Raw genomic sequence first — 18,638 nt, forward strand, 5'->3', positions numbered from 1 at the left:
ATCCCTTTACTGCATGATCATGTTTATGTGATGTAACTGTGTGTTAACACTTTAGTTAAGTTTTGTTCACTGTAGCATGGTTCATATCTTAGGTATGAAATTATTATGCAATGTGATCTTAAACCCATGTCCTGTCTAGTATCAAATTTATCTACCTTTTATTTCCTAATCATTGCTATGTATCATATTACCATTAGCAGCATCAATTTCATTTATTAGCCTATCGCCCAATTAATCATCGCTCAGTAGCTCAGTCCCCCGGTGGCTCAGGAGCACTCAGTCGCTCAGTTACTCAGGTAACCCATCAGCGCAGTTTGGAAACTCACTGAGACTCATCCAGAGTCCCTCGGATTCTTAATTTTTTCTCTGAGCCCTGTCTCACTCTCTTTGGGACAGTTTTCCTGGCTTTGCACTTTAGCCGAGTTCGGACAATCTACGTGGAACAATCCGCCATACGGAACAACCTAATGGACTCTGTCATCTTACGAACACACCTGGATTCTCTCTCTCCCTGCTCGCAACCGTGCGCAACAGAAACTTCGCACAGCATCACAAAGAGCCAAATGCAAGTATACGCTTGTTTTACTGGCTGATGTTAAAGCTTTACCCCTTATGAAAATGAAGGCGATCCTTAGAGATTTTCCAATGGTTTGTGCAGATGTTAAGATGTTGTGCAATAGTGCTATTGCCAATCTTTTACTCTCTCTCTAGCTTTTCAATCTTTTCTTTCTCATCTGTTTTATGTTATTGTATGTGTATGTATAGTTAGTCGTTGTGTGTACTTCGTTTTGTAGTTAATAAACCGGTTTTGCATTTTCACAATTTTATTGTTTCTGTGTTCACTGCTCAAGAAATTAAAGTCACTATTTCTGGCTTTGATCCAGCTACAAGCTGCGGGTAGCACTGTATATTACTGCGAAAGTTAATTTTAAAGGCCATGAAATTAACATTTCTTAGACGTTAATATACGATTATGGATATATGTCTTCGGTGGATGAACATATTAATTAATTGTTATTATTAATTCTGCTACGCCAGGTAAAACCTGATAAATTTGTATAGTTAATTACAGTTAATTATACATAATATTCCCTTTTGAGCTAAAATCTAAGATTCCCTTGGGAATCCCGGTAGTGTTTCGGTCAGAGGTTCATAGTGTTTTAAATAACGTTATTCCCCTCCTTCCGCATTCAAAAAGTAATCTAATTACTAATTACTTTACTTTAAAGATACTTTGACAACATCAAATGTAAAAAAAAAACGACAGTTCTTTCAGTAATTTAATTTTGACTGACAAATGTTACAAGAAGTATGAAAACTGCAACTTGACTTAAAGAGCCCTTTTCATGGATTTCAACTTTTTAACTCTTGTTACAGTATAATGTAGCAGTTTTGAGCATAAAAGGGATGTGCAGAGTTACAAAGCTCACAGTCCAATTTAAAGGAAGATATTCCCTTTAACCGAAGGCATTTTTAATGTACTACAGTAAACGCCTGAGATGTAGTTCTACAGTTATTTCCGTGACCTGATGACGTGGATGCGTGCATTTGAATAATGCCCACCCACTAGCTGCTTATACCCGCCCACTTGCTGTTGTCAGAGAGAACTGATTTGTTAAATAGCCCAAGTCTGTTTGCATTGCAGAGTTATTGATTTCAGTATGTCTAGAAGAAGCTGTTTTTTTATGTGAGGGTAAAATAATATTGTACAGTATGAAGAGTAAGTGAAATAGTGGTTACAGTTTATGCAATAAACAGTTGCAATGCAATTCATTCGCACTGTAACTAGAAACTATATTTCTCCTCTCGTCATTTTTGGGATCACTGCTTCCTTAAACATGTAGAGCTCAAGGCTGGATTTGTGCAACGTTTGCCCCTAAAGGATTAATCTGTTCCTAATTTGTAGTGCTTCAGGAACACATTCACAACCAGTATACATTATTATGTGTATATTTATTAGTTGTGTACGATCGCAGTGCTGTGAAAAATATAACAAATAGTTAAAAATAATTAAATAAACTGACATCCTATATGTGAATTTTTCACGCGTATTTGCGCCATGTTGTGTGGATAATTCAGTAAATCATACAAAACTATACAATGTTACAATCATGCAGTGTAGTGTTACATTGTAAACTTCAGAGGACTGTAAAATAGATTGTCTCTTGTGCGTGTACGTTAAATTAAGCCTTTTAGCGTACTGTAGCCTGCTGTATGTCTAAACTCAACCGCTGTTTAAACCTGTATAGCTCTAAATCGACAAGCAAATGCATAAACAATTTGTTTTATTCGGTGTATAAAACGAATGAAGCAGTTCTCGCTTACAAACTCATTTGACAAGAGCCGCGTGCCGCGGTAAAAGTGTGAGTAGTAAGTGGAGAGAGACGGAGCTTCTATAACCTCATAACACCTGATACATTTATACTCAGTGCTGTGTTTCTCAATAACCTTGTTTTTAATTAAACATAGCGTGCTATGAAGACTTTAAAACCTTTATTACTTACGATGTTAGCGGCTGCTGTCCATGGGAATGGTGCTGAATTGGTAGACAGCGATCTTTCTGGATCCATATTTCAAACAGGCATGTTTATACATATATTCATACTTCTTTATAGATAGATTGTCTATTCAAAGAGAGTAAAACATATTTTGTATTCACTGAGCCTTTTTTACAAGAAAGTATTCGGCAACTTTCATAATAAACTTGACGTTGTACAACAACAGTAGGCGCAAAACTATCTGCACGTTGTGTTAAATCCCATGCGCGACACTCAGATAAATGTAGTGTGTTTACACGAGAGAGTTTGGTCTGCGCTGCGGAGAACGCGTGTATGGTATTTTATTTGAGCTGTTTAGATGTTTGGTGTCTGGACATCGACTATCTATGTTTATTATTATGAAGCAATTCTGCACCAAGGTTTGCCGTCATGCTTTTACACAGTGAACGAAAGTAACAGCTTATTATTATGTGACAGACAACTAGTCCAGTTCTCTTCAGTAGGCTACACAGCAGAGCTTCACCGAAAATGACAGCAAGTGGCCACGATCAGACTGCTGCACCTGTGCTGTGCTCTCACTCTGTCTAAAAAGCCCCGCTGTGACATAAAGCGGTTTTACATTACAGACACTAAATATCTATGCAGACACTTAAATGAAGAATTGTAATACACTGATTATTTATTCAGGGGTTTACCTTTATTTCTGAATATGGAAAAATTACAGAGGTCTGAATTTTCGTGACCCAGTTGTTGCAGCCACAACACAGCCGAAGTGTAATTTGGTTACAAATTTAGCATCGTGAAGCATCCTGCTCGATTTGTCCTTGGGAAGGAGTTTCTGTTAGATTTGTTTCTTTCTGCAAACTCTCTAAATCTGATTCAGGCTCAAACTGCAAGGCAATACCGATGCAATAGCCTACTAGAGGCAGTTTACAGAAAAAATTGTTTGATTATCTGTACACGCATTAGAAGCCGAAACCCGATATGGTAATAGACATTTCGAACGCTACAAGGATTGACCAATCACAATCGTTTAGAATCCCTGACCAATCAGAGTATACTTGGCGTTTGTGGGGGTGGGGCTTTGGAGAGACGCCCTGCAATCAAGCGTTTTAGAGAGAGATGTTGCAAATATCTATATTATGAGAAAAATACTGCGTTTTTTGAACTTTAATTTAAACAACAGTATTGTGGTAGAACACAACAATAAATATATAAACTTTTTTGTGGTCATTTTAGTGGCTCTTTAAGATGTACCCTGCCTAACAATAAAAAACGGTATTACTTTTAAATGTGTCTGTGTACAATATATTACATTCATACAACATTGCTAGGATGTATGTGCATGCTATACTGTTTGTGAGCATTAATGACAAAAAAAAAACGTAATGTGAAAATGTTTCTTGTAACATTTGAAAACAGTAATGATTCAAATACAGTGCTTAAAGCTATTTTTCTGTACATTAAGTTACAGAGGTGGGCTTTGCAACTCAAAAGACTTGTGTGTTTCACTAAAATCCTATTTTCTTACTATCTTGTTCTTATTTACAGAGGTGGAAAGTAACAAATTACATTTACTCACGACGTACCGCAGGGATCAGTTTTAGGTCCTACCCTGTTCTCTTTATATATGTTACATCTAGGAAACATTATCAGGAAACAACATAAATTTTCATTGCTATGCGGATGACACTCAGCTTTACATCTCCTCACATCCTAGCAAAACACACCAGTTCTGTAAACTAACAAACTGTACTGTATTTTCCAGACTATAAGTCATGTTTTTTTCATATTTTGGCTGGTGCTGCGTTGTATTCTCAGGAGTGCCTTATAAGTCTGTATGAATAAATTTTGACATTTATGAGGCAAGAGAGACCATTTCCATCTACAGCCGCGAGAGTCCACTATATGCTGCTCCAGTATTTATGTAATTCAGTGGATTCAGTGATGTGGAATGACGAGTCTGCGAACTTGATGCTCGGTGGCTTGTTCGGTTAATTTATCCTCTTCAGCCTTCCAGGTATGTTCTGTATGCTATTGTTTATCGTGTAAATAACTGATAATTTTACCATTACGTACAATAATCTATTCAGCCTGCTGTTCTCTTCTATATGTTACTTTATTAATATGCTCTCTGGCAAAGTTTATCTTTTATCTTAAATCTTAAAGGAACAGTATGTAAGAAATTTATATAAAGGAATCATAAAATGGCCAGTTTTAGCCACAAGTTTTGTTATTGCAATACCAGTTTTGGCCACAATCCTACATACTGTTCCTTTAAAGTTTAAGCTCAAAGACTCTGACAGTTTAAGAAAGTACTTTCTCCCTTTGTAACTTAACATAGCACTTTTTATATGATTGCTTTGAAAGATAAATCACTTTATATTGAAGCAAAAGTTAGAGATTGCATTGCAGCTAATACTGTCTGAAACCGGAAGACACATACAGAAAAGTAATGAATCACAAGTAACACTGTATGCTTAATACTGCACGGAACACTTAACTTGTACATTATTGATGCACCTCTGCAAATAAGTAATGTGTTTAAGTGGAAAAATTTGATAAGAAACCTGAGGTATATGTGATGTGAGTGATAGATGTACTTTAATATAAAAGACTTTCACGCACATTTGAGAAATGTCCATGGTAAATGTATCAGACCAGGGTTGAAGCAACAGAAAAGCCTTCAGTGTGAGAGCAGCACGTGGTAGTAGAAGATACGGACACCACACCGGATCTGAAACACATAAGAATGTCACACATACCTGTCTGGAAAAAATCTTACCATCATACTGTCAACATTAATACAAATAAACACGTTTTCTTAAGTTGTTGGGAAAACAATTGCACAAAAAAGCTTGTAAGTGTTTCAGCAAATTTGTCCTAAAGCATATATTACTGTCAAAAAAAAAACGATGCTCATTTACTTATTCATTTTACTTACTTATTCATTTAGCTGGCGCTTTTATCCAAAGCGACTTACAATTGCTATATATGTCAGAGATCGCAAGCCTCTGCAGCAACTAAGTTAAGTGTCTTGCTCAGGGACACAATGGTGTATCACAGTGGATTCAAACCCAGGTCTCTCACACCGAAGGCGAGTGTCTTATCCACTGTGCTAACACTACCGTATACCCATTTGCACAAACCTGTCAGGTCCTGCTCATCCATTCTGTAACTGGCAGACTTCATGGCCATCTCTAGCACTCTGACACAGCCATCATCTGATGCCAGCACCACTTTATCCGATGTGCACCAGTCAATATCCAGAATCCTGTAATTTACATTCCGGCCCACTCGGATGCTGCTTACCATCTGCACCTGCAAGAGTGTGGGTAAACTAAAATGATTTATGGATTTTGAGCTTAATTTGATGCAAACAATTGTTAACTTTTTACTGGTAGCAATGTCCTTAAGGGAAACGTTTGGCAACAACAGGTTATCGTATTAACCTTTTGGATCGAATGCAATGATTGGCAAGGTACTGGCAAGGCAAGTTTATTTATATAACACATTTCAAACACAAAGATAATTTGGTAACACTTTACAATAAGGTTCATTAGTTAACTACATTAGTTAACATGAACTAATAATGAACTGCACTTATACAGCATTTATTAATCTTTGTTTATGTTAATTTCAACAATTACTAATACTTTATTACAGGGCATTAAAATGCACTGTGCATGAAAATGCACTGTACTATTATCACTGGGCTTTTTATTACATGAAAATCAAAGCAAATTTATGCAAAGCATCACTATTATTATTCCTCAGGGATATTATTATGTTGGCTTGAAAAAGCCAACATATTGTTCTTCATCTTAATCTTATTATTAGTGGTGCTTGCAAACTCTGGACACTTTTTTCGGCACGTAACTTGTCTCGCACGCTTTGTCATACATCCCTGAAAGATGGCTCAAATCGACCGGCTTATTGAGGAGAGGTGTGCTATGACTTTTATAAGCGATGGGGTGCGTGAAACCACCTGAAAAATCCCACTTACTTAACATTGGGCCCAACTTTGACGGGTCATAGCTCTGCCCGAGGATTTTGTAGAAACATGTGGGTTACAACATTTAAAGAGGATGGTAGATCTGTAAGAACATACATTGGGGTGTAAGCTGTACCTCTGGGGTGTAAGAGGCTCCCAAAAGTGCCCTAATGAAAAGTCAATGGTGCGAAAACCCCATTGACTAACATTGCAAAAAAAATTGACTGGTCAGAGGTCCGAGCGAGGATTTTGTAGAAACATGTGGGTTACTAAATTTAAAGAGGGTGCTAGACTCTGTCAGGACGTCCCCCACAATGAGGTGTAAGGTTACCCTAGCAACCATTTTGGGCACCCTAGCAACTTATCCCATAGACTGCCATTTTAAAATGCCCAGATGGATATCTTTGCAGCACAGTGTCCTAGAGACATGAGGGTGGGCTCATTTTACTCAGGCATCCAATCAGTCTCTCAGGATCCTAAAATAGATCTTAAGCCCCGCCCCTAGCAACCACTTTTGAGCACCTTAGCAAAATAAAATTCAAACAGTTATATCTCCCAATCTGAATGTCATGGCGACATGGGGGTTGGTTTATTTCATTCATGCTGTCAAGTAGATGATGGAGCATCATCAATGGCCACTCCCAAGCCACGCCCCTAGAAAAATATGAGCACCCTAGCAGCGGAATAAACAAAGCTTATATTTCCACATTAGAACATAGTAGAGACATGGGATTGGACTGTTTTACTCATGACTCATAGTGTAATCACTAGTGGATGCCAATTTTATCCCTAGCAATCATACATAGTACATTAGCAACAGAGTAAACAAAGCCTTATATCTCCGCATCAGAACATTGTAGAGCCACGGGGTTTGGACCGTTTTACTCGTAGCTCGGAGTGTAATCACTAGTGGATGCCAATTTTCTCCCTAGCAACCATATACAGTACCCTAGCAACCGAGTAAACAAAGTCTTATATCTCCGCATCAGAACATCGTAGAGCCACGGGGTTTGGACCGTTTACTCGTAGCTCGGAGTGTAATCACTAGTGGATGCCAATTTTTTCCCAAGCAACCAAAAACAGTACCATAGCAACCGAGTAAACAAAGCCTTATATCTCCACATCAGAACATCTAAAGACATGTTTTTTTTATTCGTGACTGGGTGTATAATCATTCGTAGAAGTTTTGTCCCCCGAAATTTGCCACCGCAAGCACCACTTCACTTTTCCTAAGGAATGTACCTATCTGGTTATTATTATTATTCTTCCAACCAAATTTCTGCAATTAATACAGCTTCAAAAGTTTAACATAACTTTGAAACGTGCGGATTATTGGGGAATAGTGTGCAATGACTTTTATAAGCAATCAGGGGTACGATGTTCGCCACGGGTGAAAAAGCAGCCGAAAAATCCCATAGACTTAACATTGCGACAAACTTTGACGAGTCATAGCTCAGACCGAGGATTTCACAGAAACTTGTGACTTGCCACATTTGAAGAGGCTGGCAGGCTCTGTAAGAACATACCTCACAATGGGGTGAAAGAGGCCCCCAAATTTCCCCATAGACTTATAATGGGGCAGGGACATGCCCATATAAGGAAATAAAAACGTTTCAGATGGGATATCTTTGCAGCACAGTATCATAGAGACATGGGGGTGGGCTCATTTTACTTTACATCCTATCAATCCCTTATGATCCTTATTAAGCTAATAAGCCAGGCCCTTAGCAACCATTTTGGGCACCCTAGCAACAAATCCCATAGACTGGCATTATAAAATGCCCAGATGGATATCTTTGCAGCGCAGTGTCATTGAGACATTGGGTTGGGCTCATTTTACTAAGGCATCCAATAAGTCTCGCACCATACTTATTGAAGTATTAAGCCAGACCCTAGCATCCAAATATGAGCAGCCTAGCAACACAAACAAAGCCTTATATCTCTGAATCAGAACATCGTAGAGACATAGGGGTTGGTTTAGCTTCATGTTAAATCATGCTACCTTCATGCTAAATCATGCTAGTGTCATGCTAAATTATGCAAACGTCATGCTAAATCATGCTTACGTCATGTTAAATCATGCTACCTTCATGCTAAATCATGCTAGTGTCATGCTAAATTATGCTAACGTCATGCTAAATCATGTTAGATTCATGTTAAATCATGTTAGCTTCATGTTAAACCATGTTAGCTCCATGCTAAATCATACTTGCTTTATGTTAGCTTCATGGTAAATCATGTTAGCTTCATGGTAAATCATGTTAGCTTCATGCTAAGTCATGCTAGCTTTATGCTAAATCATGCTAGCTTTATGCTAAATCATACTTGCTTCATGTTAGCTTCATGCTAAGTCATGCTAACTTCATGTTAAATCTTGCTAGCTTCATGCTAAATTATGTTAGCTTAATGCTAAATCATCCTAACATTGTGTTAGCTTCATGCTAACATCATGTTAAATCATGTTACCTTCATGCTAAATCATGCTAGCTTCAGACTAAAACATGTTAACAGCCAGGTAGACTACTAAACTAAACAACTTTTACATTTCTGTCATACATTTATTTAAACTTTCTTGCATTTTCATGCACTGGTAATTCCTTGGGAATTGCATTTTTAGTTAAAATCTTGTTAACGTTCGTTAATGCACTGTAAACTAACATGAACAAACAATGGACAGCTTTAACTAACATTAAGAAAAATTAATAAATACTGTAACAAATGTATTGCTCATGGTTTGTTCATGTAAGATAATACATTAAAGGCACACCACAGAACTTTTTGGCCACTAGGTGGCGCTAGACATGTATTTTTCATGCCTAGCACCCCTAGAGGCCAAAAGAACTGGCCAACCTTAAAACTAAACTAAAAACGAAACCTTTAAAACGCTAAACAGTCAACATTTTGAGGCATCAGGGAGAAACGCAGTCATGTTACAACTTTCTGATGAAGAACTTGTGGCAGAAGCCATTTCTCAATATGAAGGTTGCAGCCTCCGGATGTCGTATTTCTAAGCTGCATACGTCATCAAGACTGTCTTATTTCAGAATATTAACAATTATAAAGTTGACTATTATACTTAGTTAATCGTAAATTGTTGCAGTATGCTTATGACTTGCGAATGTAATGCTCAGTTTACCTTAATACACCAGGCTTGATGATGTATGCAGCCTGGATATTTGACCTCCGGAGGCTGCAGCCTTCCAATTGAGAAACGACCAGTATTTCCTTGCCTTTTTCGAAACAAATATTGTTGCATCGTCTCTCTCTCTCCCTCGCCACCAGGATTTTCCGCAATGGCGCTTGTTTTTTCTCTCTTTTTTGTGAAAATTGTCGCTCGAAATCCAAGTAAACCGGTGTGTTTAGGTCTGCCGCTTTGTAATATGTCACGCGAGTGACAGCGGAACGCAGCAAATGAGGAAGAGGAAACGCTCGGATCTGATTGGTGAATGAATAGGGATTGGTAAATGAATAGGGTTTGGTTTTACACTGTGTGAGTTTGAGCAAGTTTGACTGCTATAGCATCTTGGATTGTAATGTAAATACCATAGACAGTAAAGGTAAATACGTGAACACGTGAATGCATCATAATACATGGAACTATATACAAGATAATCACTGTCATTTATAAAGAAGATCGCATTTATGTATGAATCAAGATCGTGAGTTTATATAAAAATTGCCTTAAAGGGGAATCAAACCCAGGTCGCCCGTGTCACAGATCCGTGACACTAACACGGTGCCACAGAGTCACATAATAGAAGTTGCTCTCTACACTCGTTAAGTAGCCTCCAGCAAAATTCACGTTAAAAAAATTGTGGAGGAAGTGACGTATGCCGTAAAGCAGTCGAATTTTGTAGTTTTTTTGTGCTCTGGTTACTACCCGAAACCCTAAGTTTTAAAGTACGAGTAAAAGCGATACAAACCCGGTCAGGCTATGGTAGACATGTCATTCAACCTATTTAAAGTCGATGTACTATCACAAGGGTGTTGAAAATGTATTATGAAAGTTGAAAAATTACAAAGTGTCGCTTTAACAAATGTTAACTAATGATCCTTATTGTAAAGTGTTACCGATAATTCAAAGTGCTTTACAAAGAAAGAAATTATTTTAAAGTAAGACAAAATAAAGAGGAAAAACTGTAAATATAAGATTTAAAATCACAATAAAATGTTACCATAAAAAACAAAGATACAAACAAATTTAAAATAACAATTAAAAGGAAATAAATTTGATTTTCTAAAAAAATAAAAATGTGTACACAAAGAATAAAGCAGAAAAAAATGGGATAAAAGTGGAGTATGTGGGAAGCAGTTGAATGCCCATTCAATAAATGCAGTGTTAAACAGATGTTTTTAATTCTAGGTTTATTAACTCTATTATCCGCTATTATCCACCAGGTGGCGCTCTTCCGCAAATTATAAAAACCGGAAGTATTGCCTTAGGGCAAACAGCTGTATGTCCGTGTATGTTTTAAAGATCGCTCTGCATCTGATCTCTATCAAAAGTCCTTCACAAAAATGGAATTAATTCAGCTTTTTGCTTAAAATTAGGTGTTTTTGATGAAACCTTTTGTGAAAATCATGAAAAATCCTGGCGGTGAAAGAGTTAAAGCAAATCTGATCTCTTCTGGAAGTTGATTCCACCGATGAGTGACATAATAGCTAAATAGTGATACACCTTGGTTTGAGTAAACTCTTGGTATCTCTAACTGACCTGGAATCTAATAATCAGAGTAATCTGTTTATGAGGTTTATATTCAATACGGAAAGTCCCACATAGACCATTGATCCCCAGCCTCTTCCTCTCAAATGCCAGATCTGTTGTCAATAAGATCTGGAGCTAATTTTAGCCACAAAAAAATTCAATACAGAACTGCAACTTAATGATAATCACCAAAACTTGGCTTACTTCTTTGATCCCTGATAACGCTGTCGAGTTAAATGACAGGAGTCTGCACAGACAGGACAGATCCAGAGACACCAGTAAGAAAAGAGATGGGAGGCTATGTGTATGTGAATGAGAATTGGTGTGAGCAGAGCCATGTTATAGACAGTCACTGTTCCCGTGATCTGGAGTCTTTGTCAGTGTTATGCAGACCTTTCTACCTACCGAGAGAGTTAACTGTAGTAACTGTGACAGCCATCTATATTTCACCGGATGCAAATGTTAACTCATCTTTGACTTACCTTTATCAAACCATGCAGTAAGCTGCAGAAATCTTACCTGGACAGACTCCATGTGATTGCGGATGATTTTAACCAGGCATTTTTAAAGACAGTGCTCCCCAAATTCACTCAATATGTGAATTGTGCCACCAGGGGAAACAACACTCTTGACTATGTCTACTGCAACCTAAAACATGCCTACGGGACAGTGCCCCTTCCTCACCTGGGGCTTTCAGATCACCTCTCTCTGCTCCTCCTCCCTGCCTACATCCCTCTTAGTAGGACAACAAAGCCATGTATCAAAACCATGACAACATGGCCAGAGGGGGCAATGTCACAAATCCAAGACTGATTCTTAAGCACTAAATGGTCCCTTTTTGAACAAGGGGATCTTCAGGAGTATACAGAAACAACATTTTTATATATTAAAACCTGGATTGACAATGTTACTGTAAATAAACCATAAGGACATTTTCTAACCAAAGCCATGGATGACTTCAAAAGTACACAAACTTCTCAAACCACAGGACTGGTCCTTCAGGTTAGGGGACATAGCCCTATTGTCATGCACAGTGAAACAGGTTAGATCCAAATGCAGGTTTATTGAAGGAAATCCACATAAAAGCAAGGGTCATACACCAGGCAAACAACAACATCAGAGTCAAATCTAAAACTGTAGTCAATATACAGGCAAAGGTCAAGGCAAGCAGCAAATAATCATATATCCCTGCTGAAAAAACAGCATCAAACCAGCATGGACCAGCATGGGAATTATGCTGGTCTATGCTGGTTTAGCTGGTCGTCACCAGCATACCAGCACCAAAACACAACAAATGCTTGTATGACCAGCATGGGATGCTGGTGCTAATGCTGGTTTAGCTGGTGCTAATGCTGGTTTGATGCTGGTTTAGCTGGTGCTAATGCTGGTGGTGATACTGGTTTGATGCTGGTTTAGCTGGTGTTCACTAGCAAACCAGCACCAAAACACAAAATATGCTGGTCTTGCTGGTATGCTGGTTTTTTCAGCAGGGATGGTAAACATGCACGGGTCAAAAACAGAGAGACAGAACAGAATGACTGGAATAAGCGCCTGGTAATGCAGGCAAGCTAACAATACTTCGTAAAGAGTCTTGAAAGTGAGCATGATTAAATAGTCCAGATAATTACAAACAGGAAACAGGTGTGGTGCTGATCAGACTAGTGCAATGGATTCTGAGTGATGAAGTCCTGAGGGAGATGTGAGGGAGAAGCCTCTGAAGGCCAGCAGAGGAAGCCACGATGGCTCTCATTACACCTATATTCCACTGCTAGGAGACATAGCCCTATATTCCACTGCTAGGACTGATTTGAAGAGGGTAATTAGAATTGCTAAACGGCCTACAAAGAGAAAACCGAGAACTATGATAACAATTCTATCAGGGCAAAAAGAAAATAGTAACAACTACAAATGACGCCCTCCTGGCAGAAGAACTTAACTCTTTCCCCGCCATTGACGAGTTCTACAAATTATGCTTTATCCATTACTTTTCATACTGTCTTGAGTCATCCTGAACAAAAAACAGCTACGTCAGGATGTTTTTCGTGGATTATAGCTCCGCCTTGAATACAATTATCCCTGACATCCTGATAAATAAATTGCTGACTCTCGGCCTTCCCCATCTACTTGCAGCTGGATAAAGGATTTTTTGTCAAACCGCTGTAGCGATTTTAAAGGAGGGGCTTAATGATAAATAATAATTAATAATATTAATTATTAATATTTTAAATAAATTCTCCACCATCCCAATTAAGGGAAGCAAACATAAGCTCAAACCCATTGTAAGTACTTTACATTTCAATTTTATTTTTTATTTATATAGCGCTTTTCACAATACTTAACTGTCTGCTTTGAAACAATTAAGTATTGTGAAAAGCGCTATATAAATAAAAAATAAAATTGAAATGTAAAGTACTTACATTGGGTTGTAATCCATTATAAGTATGTGGATCAAATAAAGGTCCTGGGTGTCTGGCCAACACTCGTCCAGCGAATGTTTAGTAAGACACTAAAGACTAAATTAGGATATAGCTCTCTTGGCTAAGGAGATGAATATCCTAAAATTGATCCAAAAGCTTTAAGAGCAGGCAGCGATACCTTTAATGATTAGTAACTCCAGATTATGAGCATGAACTACAAACAACATCATGTGTGATACAAATCAGACTTTACTGACTAACTAAACACATACTGCTCTAAACATACAAACACACACACACACACACACACACACATACATACAGTTCAGCATTGGAAGAAAGTAAAGGTTTAAGTAGAGAAGAGAGTAAAGCATGAAGTTATGGTAGTATGTGTAATTCAGCAGATCAAAGCCTAAAACGAACCATCAGTTACTTAATGCGAATGCACCTTAGTTAAAAGGGAATAATGATGCGTGATGCATCAGTGAATAAGACTAAGTATGATACTTGCATGTCTTGCCCATTAAAAGAAAGTGTCCTGATGTAGTTTGGTGAGGCTTCAGTTGATCTTGCCTGAAAGGATTGATGATAGAAAAACCAGCTTGATGCAGATGATCCTTGGTAAATGAAAAAGACAAGGCCTTAGGCCTGGCACTAACTTATAGGTATGCTGGAAACGTCTAGTTTAGCATCCTCATCCTGATGAGAGTCCTGAAAGGACTCGAATGTATCCAGAAAGAAAAACTTAAAGGTGCAGTGTGTAAATGTTTGCAGCATCTAGTAATGAGGTTTTGCATTGCAACCAATGGCTCAGTCCACTGCTTACCCCTCGCTTTTGAAATGCATAGACAAGCTACGGCAGCTGCCACCGGACAAACATGTCATTGTCGGAGACAATTTAGTAAAAAAAGTTTGTCCGTTAAGGGCTTCTGTAGAAACATGGCGGCACAAAATGGGGACTTCCATGTAAGGGGAACTTCGGTATATGTAGATAAACAAATCTTATTGTAAGGTAATAAAAACATAACGGTGCATTATGAAAGTTCTTTATACACAACTGATCATATAGTTTTGTATAATATTTTTCATTTATTTCAAGAGATTCTTCTAAAAATTACACACTGCACCTTTGAGAGATGTGTGTGCTCCACACACACACAACTCAGATAAGAACTCAGATAACAACTCCCACCTCAGAACTTCATCTCGCAACTCAACCCAAGACACAGAACTCGACAGAACTCAAAAGAACTCAGAACTCGGAACAGCACAGTGTCAAGCCACTCAGACAGCTTCAGAAGCGTCTCACCTGGGCTAAAGACAAAAAGGACTGGACTGGTGCTGAGTGGTTCAAAGTTATATTCTCTGAGGAAATTAATTTTGCATTTCCATTGGAAATCAGGGTCCCAGAGTCTGGAGGAAGAGAGGAGAGGCATGTTGCTTGAGGTCCAGTGTAAAGGTTCAAGGTCAACGCAGTCGTATACCAGAAAGATTTTAAGCACTTCATGCTTCCTAATTTTATATGTAATTCTTTGGACCAATATAAACCTGTGGTTTGTTATTGTAAAAAAGGCTGTTGCTTAAACAAAGCGAGAGAGAACGAGAGATGAATCCATGTGCAGAAAAGTTTATTATAAAATCCCAAAAGGGCAGGCAAACAAATCCAAAATAGGGCAATCCAAAAATGTAATCCAATAAACAGGCAACAGGTCAAAATCCAGAACATCAAAACAGAAACAATGAACAAGAGACAGGATACAAGATAAAAAAAAACATGAACACTTGGTAAGGCAGGTGTTACACTGACAATATTTCGCAGTGTGACTGAACAGGCTTTATACATGACAACAGAAAGTGGACCGTGAAGTATGACATGACATGATATCAAAATAAAAGACCAAAAGCACGTCTTAAAAATAAAAGACCTAAACAAACAGAACACAAGATAAAACCATTACAGAACTCCCCCCTTAAGGGCGACTCCTGGAGCCCACAAAACAGAACACAAGACAAAATACATACATACAAAGAGTCAATTTCAAGACCTTGAGGCAGAGGCAGGGCACAGACAGATAACAGAGGCTGTCCCGGACCGTGGAGCGCAGACGGTCCTGGATCTTGAGGTCCTGACGGACCTGGGTCGTGTGGCCAGGACGGACCTGGATCGTGAGGCAGACTTGGACCTGGATCGTGAGGCAGAAGCGGACCTGGATCGTGAGGCAGCAGCGGATTTTGGAAAGGGCAGAGAGTCTATGGAGCTTAGGAGTGACCATCTTAGCTGACCTACAGGATACAGGGAAATCAAGAGTAGCCATTCTCCTCCTCTACAGGAAACTCAGGGAACTCAGAAACAGGGATTATGGTCAGGACAGGAAATGCAGAAAAATATAGGCTCAGCAGACTTGGTTGAAACAGATAGCTCAGGGGACTCAGATTCAAACTTTTCAGCCAAAAAAGAAAGTGCAGTGGAATCGGATGAATCAGGTGAACCAGGTGAAACAGGCGACTCAGGTGAACAAGGTGAAACAGGCGACTCAGGTGAACTATGTGATTCAGGTAAGCCAGGCGATTCAGGCAAGCTATGCGATTCAGGCAGTTCAGGTAAGCCAGCAATTCAGGTGACTCAGATGATTCACTTTTGACAGAATGTGCAGGAGACACAGGTTCGAACCTTCTAGTCGTGACAGGAGGTGTATCAGATGATTTAGATTTATGGGCTTGAGAATCTTCACATGAAACAGAAGAGCAGAAAACAGACCCCGCACACCACAGGGCCATGGCAAATACAGGAAGCACAGAATTACAGCACAGAAAATACCACCGTTGCCATAGGGACCATGGAACTGGACATAACTGGACTTAGATTCCTAGTTGTCTGTATAGACATCGACTGGGCATCCATCAAAGTACACATCAATTATCGGGTCTTGGCATGAACTGGAGAGGTTGGTGAGGCAGCCATTTTGTGAAGTGGCTTGGGTGTGACAGCCATCTTGTGTTTTCAACCCCTAGGGAGTCAGCTGACATTGGCTTAACTTAGATCTCTTTTCTATATGTTACATTATTACTATGCTCGCTAGTATGGTTTAATCTAAGCCGCTGTACTCTTCTTGTGTTGTCCACCGATTTTTATTGTTTTCCTTGCTTTTGTTAATGTAAAGCTGCTTTGAAACAATTAAACAATTGTGAAAAGCGCTATATAAATAAAATTGAATTTGTATGTTTATTTGTTTTGTTCAATGAACAGCACATGAATTTAACATGCATTCAGTGGGTTTTTATGACAGTTAACATTCTGTCATCTTTATTAAATGTAAAATATATATGTATTTCTTTCCTTCCAAACAACATTAATAATAAAAATTTAACTGTGACACTTGTGCAAAACAGATAAATAAAGACGCACCTCTTTGGTATCCCAGACCTCGGCCCCATCTGTGTACATGACCAAGAGTTTTTGGTTACCTTTCCCTGGGGCAAAACGAATCTTTTTCACCCATCCACGGTGTGTAGGTACACCCCTGGACAATACAGAACACACATAAATCAGACATACTGTAGCATTTTCTTAATGTAATGAGGTGCTGGGATGAGAAGACAAATTCAGAATGCACTATGACAACAAAAATAGGAATGCTGTAATGGGGCCTTTCACACTATTCCTACTATACCTATAGTTTTAAAAATGGTTCTACATTAAAGAGAATAGTGGAGTTCACACCACAACTAAAACAATAAAGATACAAGGAACAATATTGTTGGGATCCCTTCCAAAGTTTTTTTTTAACTGATGAACACATTTCTTTGAATTTAAAGTGCTCACTTATTTGAAAGGGCTGATGCCACTGTGGATAAGCTTATAGCTGAGGTCCATGACTATGCCAATAGATTAGATTAGATAAAATTAGATTAGACGATAGATTAACCAAATTAGATTCACTGTTTAGAGATACACTCTCGTGCTGAGAACATCTGCTGATTATAGCCGCTTTAAATGCAACAAGAACAGCATATTTATATATTCAATGACGTGTAAACAATTGCAGAAGTTTTTATTAAATTAGAATCTTCAATATTAACTAGATAGTAAAGTTTGAAGACAAACTTTAAGTTGGCTTGAGAAAGTCTGGCCTGAAAGTTTAAAACAGCTAGCATGATTTAGCATGAAGCAAACATAAGCTAGCATGATTTAGCATGAAGCTAACATGATTTTACATGAGGTTAGCATGATTTAACATGAAGCTAGCATGATAATTTAACATCAAGCTAGCATGATTTAGCATAAAGCTAGCACAATTTAGATTAGCATGAAGCTAGCATGATGTTAACATGATTAACATAAAGCTAACATGATGTAAGCATGATTAGCAAGAAGATAGCATGATATTAGCATGAAGTTAGCATGATGCTAGCATGATTAGCATGAAACTAGCATGATGTTAACACGATTAGCATGAAACTAACATGAATTAGCATGAAGTTAGCATGATGCTAACATGAATTAGCATAAAACTAGCATGATGCTAACATGAATTAACATGAAGCTAGGATTATGCTAACATGAATTAGCATGAAGCTAGAATGATCCTTACATGAATTAGCAGGAAGCTAGCATGGTGTTAACATGAATTAGCATGAAGCTAGCATGATGCTAACATGAATTAGCATGATGCTAACATGAATTAGCATGAAGCTACCATGATGCTAATACGAATTAGCATGAAGCTAGCATGATGCTAATACGAATTAGCATGAAGCTAGCATGATGTTAACATGATTTTAACATGAATTAGCATGAAGCTAACATGATGTTAACATGAATAAGCATGAAGCTAGCATGATGCTAACATGACTTAGCATGAAGCTAGCATGATGTTAACATGAATTAGCATGATGCTAGCATGATGCTAACATGAATTAGCATGAAGCTAGTATGATGCTAACAAGAATTAGCATGAAGCTAGCATGATGCTTATACGAATTAGCATGAAGCTAGCATGATGCTAATATGAATTAGCATGAAG

General features: G+C 38.2%; 1 protein-coding gene across 3 annotated transcripts in view; it reads right to left on the minus strand.

Annotated features, from left to right (window-relative positions):
- wdr11 (WD repeat domain 11) overlaps positions 1–18,638 on the minus strand; it is a 344,263-nt gene that overhangs the window by 164,408 nt on the left and 161,217 nt on the right. For all 3 annotated transcript variants that reach the window (XR_012371953.1, XM_073872785.1, XM_073872784.1), the window contains exons 18-20: positions 17,021–17,135; positions 5,648–5,819; positions 5,127–5,235 (exon numbers count right to left, since the gene is read on the minus strand). Coding sequence is in view for 2 of the 3 variants with exons in the window: in XM_073872785.1 (XP_073728886.1) it covers positions 5,127–5,235; positions 5,648–5,819; positions 17,021–17,135 (396 nt within the window). In the remaining variant the exon portion in view is untranslated. The remainder of the gene's footprint in view (positions 1–5,126; positions 5,236–5,647; positions 5,820–17,020; positions 17,136–18,638) is intronic.

Source organism: Misgurnus anguillicaudatus, chromosome 11 (genome assembly GCF_027580225.2).
Source record: "Misgurnus anguillicaudatus chromosome 11, ASM2758022v2, whole genome shotgun sequence".
NCBI lineage: Eukaryota > Metazoa > Chordata > Actinopteri > Cypriniformes > Cobitidae > Misgurnus > Misgurnus anguillicaudatus.